This window comes from Volvox carteri, assembly GCF_000143455.1.
Source record: "Volvox carteri f. nagariensis unplaced genomic scaffold VOLCAscaffold_42, whole genome shotgun sequence".
Lineage (NCBI taxonomy): Eukaryota > Viridiplantae > Chlorophyta > Chlorophyceae > Chlamydomonadales > Volvocaceae > Volvox > Volvox carteri.
In genome coordinates, this window is record NW_003307585.1 from 69,196 (window position 1) to 77,444 (window position 8,249).

General features: G+C 62.7%; 1 protein-coding gene across 1 annotated transcript in view; it reads right to left on the minus strand.

The window, feature by feature from the left end:
* VOLCADRAFT_106340 (uncharacterized protein) overlaps positions 1 to 8,249 on the minus strand; it is a gene marked incomplete at both ends in the record, with an annotated part of 32,901 nt that overhangs the window by 13,000 nt on the left and 11,652 nt on the right. Inside the window, 13 exons of the mRNA XM_002954348.1 lie at positions 37 to 210; positions 650 to 1,653; positions 2,071 to 2,271; positions 2,707 to 2,897; positions 3,095 to 3,332; positions 3,986 to 4,120; positions 4,458 to 4,608; positions 4,773 to 4,845; positions 5,259 to 5,453; positions 5,630 to 5,706; positions 6,946 to 7,009; positions 7,266 to 7,348; positions 7,819 to 7,910. Of these exons, the coding sequence (XP_002954394.1) occupies positions 37 to 210; positions 650 to 1,653; positions 2,071 to 2,271; positions 2,707 to 2,897; positions 3,095 to 3,332; positions 3,986 to 4,120; positions 4,458 to 4,608; positions 4,773 to 4,845; positions 5,259 to 5,453; positions 5,630 to 5,706; positions 6,946 to 7,009; positions 7,266 to 7,348; positions 7,819 to 7,910 (2,678 nt within the window). The remainder of the gene's footprint in view (positions 1 to 36; positions 211 to 649; positions 1,654 to 2,070; positions 2,272 to 2,706; positions 2,898 to 3,094; positions 3,333 to 3,985; positions 4,121 to 4,457; positions 4,609 to 4,772; positions 4,846 to 5,258; positions 5,454 to 5,629; positions 5,707 to 6,945; positions 7,010 to 7,265; positions 7,349 to 7,818; positions 7,911 to 8,249) is intronic.

An 8,249-nucleotide genomic window follows, 5' to 3' on the forward strand; every position in this document is an offset into this window, starting at 1 on the left:
CTCCTAACCCCCTCCCCCGGGAGACGTGACCCGCACCTCTCCCGCAGGTACACATACACATGTGCCAGCAGCTTCAGTACGGCATCCCCCAGGAACTCGAGCCGGTCGTTGTTGAACACGGGGTCTCCGGCGGCGGGGGCGGTCAGAGAGGTGGCCACCAGCAGCAACCGCCGGTCCCGGACGCATGGCTCAGGACAGCCGGGCTGGAAACTGTACGCGAGGAGAAATAGGGAGGTACGACAGTACGGCAATACGACAAATGATTGAATGTGAACTGTGTCTCAGGTGCCGCACACACACACATCCCCCCCGAGAAAATATCAGAGATCGAACACCGCCACTACAGCAGCAGCAGCAGCAGCAGCAGCAGCAGCAGCAGCACAGGGTGAGAGCCGGGGCAGTAGCCGGCACTGGGAAGTCAGGCTAGGTGTACGGCAGCCGTCTCTCAAGCCTTCCCAAGTCTCTCAATCCCATTGGCCCCCTCAGCCCCCCTCAGACACATCAAAAACCCCATATCACGATGTCACCCACGCCCCTACCGCTAGCGGCGGTCGACAGGGATTGGGAACGCAGCTCCTTCCCCACCCCCCACCCCCCGCACCCCCCTCTTCCTCCGCCCTCCCAATGCCCCCCCCGCCATCCCCCACACCTAGCTGGCTCAAGTGTGTTGTCCAGGTAGTCGGAGGCCGCCGTAAGGCCCTCCACCCGCCACATGATGCTGGGCAGCCCCTGGAGCAGCCTCCACCGGTGGAGGTCCATCGGGTACAGCGCCACCCGGTCGGGGCGCAGGGGACCCAGCTCCCGGAACATGTGACGCCGCTCCCGCTGTCTACGAGGAGGGGGAGCACGGCCGGTGCCGCCAGCGGCGGCGGCGGCGGCGGCGTCATCAAGGATCTCGTCACCGCCGCCATTCTCGGCCTCGGACACCTCGGCGGCTTCATCTCCGCCCACATTACAGTTGGCGGTTGTTGGTTGGTGTCGTGACGCGTCTCCGTCCTCGTCAGCACTCGTGCCCTCCCCATCCAACTCCACGGGGGTGGGTGCGGGGGTGGGGGGCGCACTGGGCGAGGGGACCGGGCTAGGTCTCACACACCGAGTCCGGAACGAGCCGGGTACAGGGTGTTCGCCGGCGGGGGTGAAGACTGCAGCTCCGGAACCCGGGAGGTCAGGGTCGGTAGGCAGGGGCCGCTTAGCATGGGTTTCGGAGGTGCCGTGCACTGAATCCGTACTTGTACGAGCCTGGCCGCCGCCACCGGTTCCGCCGCCTTTGCCCTGAGCGTCGCCGTAGCCCCTGTCATAGCGGCTATGGAGCCAGTCCCGGCGCCCCTTGCCGTACATGGACAACTCCTGGATCATCAGCTTGCAGGGAACGGCATCGCCGTCAGGGCCGTCGCCGTTCGCGTTGCTATTCGTACCGCCGCCAACAGCGACGGCGGCAGCACCGGCACCCTCGTCAGCTTCGATCCCCCGGGCGGCGACGCCGTCGGATCCCTTGTCACTGGCAGCATTGCTTTCCCTAGCCGTACACGTCTCCGTACCCCTGCCGCCGTCAGCCGCCGCCATGTCCACGTCACCGGCGGTACGAGGCCCTGCCAGCCCGCATACCCGGTAGGTGTTGAGTGACAGCAGGAGTCCGTGGCGCTGCACCTGGCGCTGCACAGCAAGAGGGAGCTTCGGGGGGGGCAGCGACTCGGCGTCCCGCGGTACTGCCCCCGGCGGCAGTGCCTCCGCCTCCGCCTCCGCCATGGTGACGTCCATCGGTCCGGAAGGGCAGCCAGCCGCAGCGGCCGCTCCTGCTGCCGCCGCCGCTCCTGCTGCCGCCGCCACTTCTGCTGCCGCCGCCGCTCCTGCTGCCGCCGCCGCTCCTGCTGCCGCCGCCACTTCTGCTGCCGCCGCCGCTCCTGCTGCCGCCGCCGCTCCTGCTGCCGCCGCCACTTCTGCCGCCGCCGACGCTTCTCGCGACTGTGACGGCCCCGGCTCGATGGCCATTGGATCCCCCGCCGCTGCCGGCGACGGCGACGGCGACGGCGGCGGCGGCTCCGCTGCCCCCGTCGCGTCTGGCGCCAGCACCTCCGGCCCCTCGTCGGGCTCGTGACCCTCCGCCAGCGGCGTCGGCACCGTCGCCAGCTGCCGTACCACGTCCCAATCTATGAATTCCAGTACCTCGCCAGCAGCGCCGCTATCCCGCGCCGCCGCCCGCTGCAGCCTCCTCACCTCCAGCCCCTGCTGCTCCCCCCCCTCCGCCCCCTCCGCCACCTCAGCGAAGGGCACCTTGATGGGCAGCGGAGTCCACCAACAGCTCCGGGGACCGCCCGAGGACCAAAACGTCTCAGGAACGTCACCCCCCCCTCCCCCGCTACCCCCGTGACCCGGCTTACTAGCCGCTGATCCACCACCACCACCTCCAACATTAGCAGTAGCTGTATCGGTAGCAGTGGCAGTCGCAGCTGCTACAGCTAACCCTTCTCCGCCTCGTCCACCCGAGTTTACACCACCCGGTTCTTCCTCTACTTCCATGTCATCTCCTGGCCCCCTGTACGGCAACCCGGCGGAGGCGGCCGCGCCGCCGCCGTCAGGGGTAGCGGCGCTGGCGCCCGCGGCGGCTACCTGCGGCTCCTCATGTTGCCTAATTAGGTCTTGTAGGGCCGAGTTGAGGTGCTTGAAGCCAACCCAGTCGACCCAGGCGTCGTGGTCAGCGGCGCTCACGCGGCGGAAGGGCAACATCTTGCCAGCGATGTCGGCAGCGGCCGAGATGGCGGAGCGTACGGCAGCGGCGGGGCATGGCGCCGTCACCAACCTCGCCAGCACGCAGCCCAAGGTATTGATCACTCGGTCCAGGAGGGGTCCGGCAGGTAGCGGCCCCACGAGGACGGGGGTTGCCTGAACAAGCAGCTCACCTGTACGGAGGGAGGGCGTGGGGGCCAGAGCTGAAAGAACAGTTATGGTGGAGGAGCAGAGATTCATATTCCGGTAGGGAGGGGGAGGAGGTGGGGGAGGGGGTGGGCATGACGGGTGGGTGGGCATGAGGTCTCGGGCCCCGCGGTCCGCCACCTCCCCCTCTTCCCCCTCTTCCCCCAGCCACCCAGCCACCCACCTTTCCCGCCGTCGGGCAGGTGGAGGTCGAATGCCGGCAGCGGGGGCAGCTCCCCGTGCAGCACCACCCCCCAGCAGAGGGCGGCGAGAGGGGGGGCAGGGGCGGGGGCAGGGGCAGGGGTCGCAGCCGCACCCGAGGCGGAGGGCACACCCAGGCCCTCTTGTTGCCCCTCCGGCGGCTGCTGCTGCTCCCCGGGCGCCGCAGCCGCAGTGGCTGCCGCCACCACAGAGTCATCCAGCTCGGTGAACAGGGGGGTGGAGATGGGCAGATGTAGCAGACCCGCGGGCAGAGAGCCTGGGGAAGAACAGCTACAGCCACCGCCGCCACCGCCACCGCCGCCACCGCCGCCGTACCCATCTGAGCTGCTCATCCAGCCCGTTTCGGTATTCTTGGGCCGAAAGACAAAAACGTACAGCGTGTACGTCGCAACCGGGACGGGTGGGTCCTGCAGGCAGCAGCTGCTACTGCCGCCGCTACTGCTTCTCTTAGCTGCTGCTACAGCCGCTGCTGCTCTCGCCGCGCTCTCCCTATCGACCTCCAGGAGGGGTGTACGACTGAAGCCCCGCGTGAGCGTAATGGGCAGCTGGTGGGTCAGCGTGGCCTGGGGGATGTTGTACATGACTAATACACACCACCATGGAGGGGAAGGGGTGGGGAAGAGGGGTAGGGGTGGGGGGGAAGAGGGGTTTTAGGGTTTCAGGGCGTTTCGCTGACATTTCGCTGACATTTCGCTGACATTTCGGGTGGAGGAGGACGCCAGGTTGGGTTCGTTAGCGCCAACCGCTCAACAAACTAACCAACTAGCAGTTATCCCCCACCCACACCGCCACAGCCATCTCTCCCCGGCCTCAATCCCCCTGTCCTTTCCCCCCTGTTTCCCCCCCCCCTCACCCCCCGGCACCCACATCCTCCAAACGCCGCCGCATGCGCCGCCTTGGTGGCGCCCCGCCGAGTGATCTTGAGCCGCAGGTGGTCATCCAGATCGCCACGCTCCCACAACCGCCGTACGGCCTCCAAACTGGCCAACTGGGGTTAAGAGGCAGGGAGGGGGAACGGGAGCAGGAGGAAGAGAAGGAGGTGGTGAAGGAATGGGTGAGGCGGTGAAGGAAGGAGGTGGTGAAGGAATGGGACGAAAACCGTCGGACAACAAAAAAAACCCTAAAACCTATTTGGAAATCTCCCTACTACCAGGACACAGAAGAACAGCTACCATCTTTTCTGGTGATGTAGTGCGTACGTGTGTACGGCAGGCGAACTTTCCCCTTCTCAACACATGATACCATATCCAACACTCCACACACACCCACATTCTCCCCCCTCCCGCAATACACATACATACATACATACACACACACAAGCGCACCTTCTTCGCCAGTCCCTTGGTGGCGCACGGGGGTCCGTCCACGGGCTCCATGCCGAGGTTGGCGGGCAGGAACACCCGGTAGGTGAACCGCGGGTCATGGGGCCCAGGGCCCAGGGACTGCCAACGGAATATGGGCTGGAGGACAGTGCTCCTGCGGATGGAGGGGGTGAGGGGGCGACGGCAGCAGAGGGGTCAGCTAACCCGGTTGCCCAGTCCCCCCCCCGACCCACCCCAACACACATTCCCCTCTTCTTCATACATACATACATACATACATATGTACGTACATACATACATACCCCCCTGGACACCCACCCGTCGTTCCCGGGCAGTTGGCAGCACAGCTGCAGCAGCAGGTCCACCGCCCAGACAGCGGGCAGCCGGGCACCTGGGGGGGTGGGGGGAGGCGAGGTAGGGGCCCGGGGGGGGGGGGGCGGGGAACAGGGGTCACACGGGGCATACACGTCCCCAGCACGTCTACTGGGGATGTTGGTGTTGGTGGTGTGCGGTGCGGTGCGGGTCATACCCGGCTGCCAGGAAGACAGGCTAGGAGAGGGAGCTGAGGGCCAGGAGTACGGCCGCAACCCCCAGCATGCCCCTTCCGCCCCTCCCGGACCCCTCGGCCTGGACTAGCACTGCGCCCCTCCTGCCAACCGGCCCCCCCCCACACACACACCCACACACCCTGATCATCACCCACACAGGCCGGCGCACCCGCCACCTCCCCACACACCGCAACCGCCAGCAACCCACACGAACCCCTCATGCCCCCCCCCCCGACTCAAAGCCCCCCGGACTCACCCGTTGCGGGCACCTCCAACGCCATCTCGTCCCCGGCCTCACATACCAGAGGGGGAGGGGGCTCCTCCCCGCCGTACACCTCACCCTCCTCCACTTCCACGTCGCCCTCCCCCCGCCCCCCAGCACTCCCCGCCCCCCCCAGGTCCAACCCCACATCCAGTTCCATGGCCCCCTCCACGGCCGGGGGAGAGGTACCTGCGTACGGATGCGGGTAGGGGGGGGGAGGTAATTAATACCAAAAATAATTTCTCAAAAGTAAAGCCCCGGAAGGAGGGCGCAAGAGCAAAACACACCGCACGACGTGTCTCAAAGGAGCGGACCTAACACTGCTGGCCGGCAGGCGTGTACGGGTGTACGGATTCCCAGCTCACCTGCCGTACCCCCCGAGAGGGCACGGAAATTGGCTGTAGCAAGACTGTGAGCCTGTAGCATCAGATGTTGCTCAGCCCTGCGTTGTCGTAAACGTGCGGCCGTACAACTTCCTTAACGGGGGAGTTCGTGACACGTGCTGGGGTTTGCACAGCGTGGGCGCGTGAGATGAGAGGTGCGGTGAAGGGAGCGAGGTGCGGTGTTTCTGCAAAAACAGTCCGGGGGTTTGCAAGATCCTGATCCGCGTGGTGGTGGGGGGGGTGGCGAGAGGCGCCGGCACACCCCCGCGGTAGGTGGAGCTGCTCGACAGCTGACCCTCCCGCCCGCCGGGGTGATCTGGCCACAGCAGCTGTCCACACCCCCACCCGGGAGCGGACCCCAACTACCTGCGACTCGTAGGGGGGCCTGTGTGGGCGGGGCCTGTACAGTGAACAACATACATCCAAGATATAGGGTATATATGGGGCTTATTGTATATATATGCATATATATGTATTACATATACATGTATATACATATATACATATATATGTACATGTGTATACATATATGTACATGTGTATACATATATATAGGCAGGCGGCTGGCAGAAGTTAAGGCCTGACTTCTGCTCCCAGTCGATCCAGTCGACCCGGGTTCAAATCCGCCTGCCAGCTCCTCGGGTATTTGAGGAGTGATGAAATGGGAGGTGGCCCCCCATCATATGGACGGTGTAGGACGTGATAATATCAACTTGCGAGCTGACCAGGAACTAAGTTGATGCGCCGTTGATCCGCTAGATTTGGTTGGATGCTGGTGGTGAGTTGCCGAACCCAACGAATACATTCTGAAGTCGGATGGGGTGACGGATTAGGGTGCCCCTCTAGCAGGGGAGAGCAGGGACTGCCCCGGGAAAGGGGGCCGCTGGCGAAGTTAACCACCCTGTAATAACATACATATATGTATACATATGTAATACATATATATGCATATATATACAATAAGCCCCATATATACCCTTTATCTTGGATGTATCGACATACATGCCTTACACAGCACAGCACACCGTACTCTGTCGAGCTGTGCTTCTGCCTGGAGACCCAAAGGATCATGTGTGTATATATGTGTGTATATACAATTACATGTGTGTATATGAAATATATACGTATGTGTAAATATATACACATCTTTGTATATATTGACATATGTATATATGTAAATATATACACACATATATACACAAGATCCTTTGACGCCTTGAGACAGAAGCACAGTTCGACATAGTACAGCGTGCTGTGTACGGCATGTAGTACATGACGCGGGACGAAAGAGCACCTACTGGAGCAGTTTCGTTGCGGCCGCGTCTTCCTCAGGAGTGCTGACCAGCAGCCAGTGCTCCGCACCTGAGGTGTGTACGACATTGGTACGACAAGGTACAGCATCCGGATGTCAGGATAATGCGCCTACAGTCCCCAGTTCCTAAACAGGCAACACCGTGGGACTACAGGCCGGTCGTTTCAGACGACTCTAGTCACCAACTCCGGAGGGAGGGCTGCTGGGGCCTCGGGGGCAGTCAGGGAGACGGGATTGCACACCGTACCATGTGTGAACGAACGCACTGCCGTACATTACCGAATTCAGAGAGCGTCGTACACGTACCTGGCGCCCTGGCCCTTCCCCCCGACTGGACAAAGGCCGTGACGTGCTTGGGCAGATCCAGAGCCGCCACCAGCGTGCAGTGACTGCAGCCCAACGTACGGCACATGTACGGAAGCACGTCAAGGTGTCTCCAATCGTCCAATACGGGCTGCTGAGACCCCGACCCAGCTAGGCAGTGGGCCCCCCCAGGACCAACCCCCGGGGACACACACCACCTTTTAGTGCACCCTGCAACATGGACTGCCTTCCGGTCAGCAGTTCCCCGCAACGACAAGGCGGTCTGGCAACACATTCATTACATACATACATACATTACATACATACACACATACATACATACATACACACATACATGCATTACATAGAGCAAACGAAAGTCACTCCGATGCAGCCGGTGGTGGTGTTCACAGCAGTACGGCAACACAGCCTGCCAGTTACCAGCAACCTCTGCCCCCCCTCGCCCGCATAACACATACTGCCCGCCTGACTCCTCCTCTTCCCCTCTCTGACGGGACCCCCTAACCCCCCCATACACACACACACACACACACACCTAAAGTCCAGTCCCTCGGCGCCCACAGACGTGGACAGCAGCAGATTCAGACGACCCGCTGCAAAGTCCTGTCGTACTTGCTCTTGTTGCTGCTCTCGGAGGTCCGGATGCGGGCGAGGGCGATTACCGAGAAAGGGAGGTTGGAGTGGCGGGGAGGAGCCAGGATTAATTCTGCATCCTATGACGACGAAGGTTCGACAGGAATACGACAGGAGGCCATATGAAACACATTCCACTTGAGATCTCCGCATCGAGCACCGGCGGCGGCGGCAGTAGCTGTAGACTTCATAGGGCCCCTTGCCCCACCTTCCTAACCTCTCCTCCCCCCATACACAATACAACCCCCTAATCAGCCGTCGTCGTCCCAGGACACACACACACACCCCTTTCCCCCCTTCCCCAGCCCATGGAACCCCCCCTCCCTCCCCTCC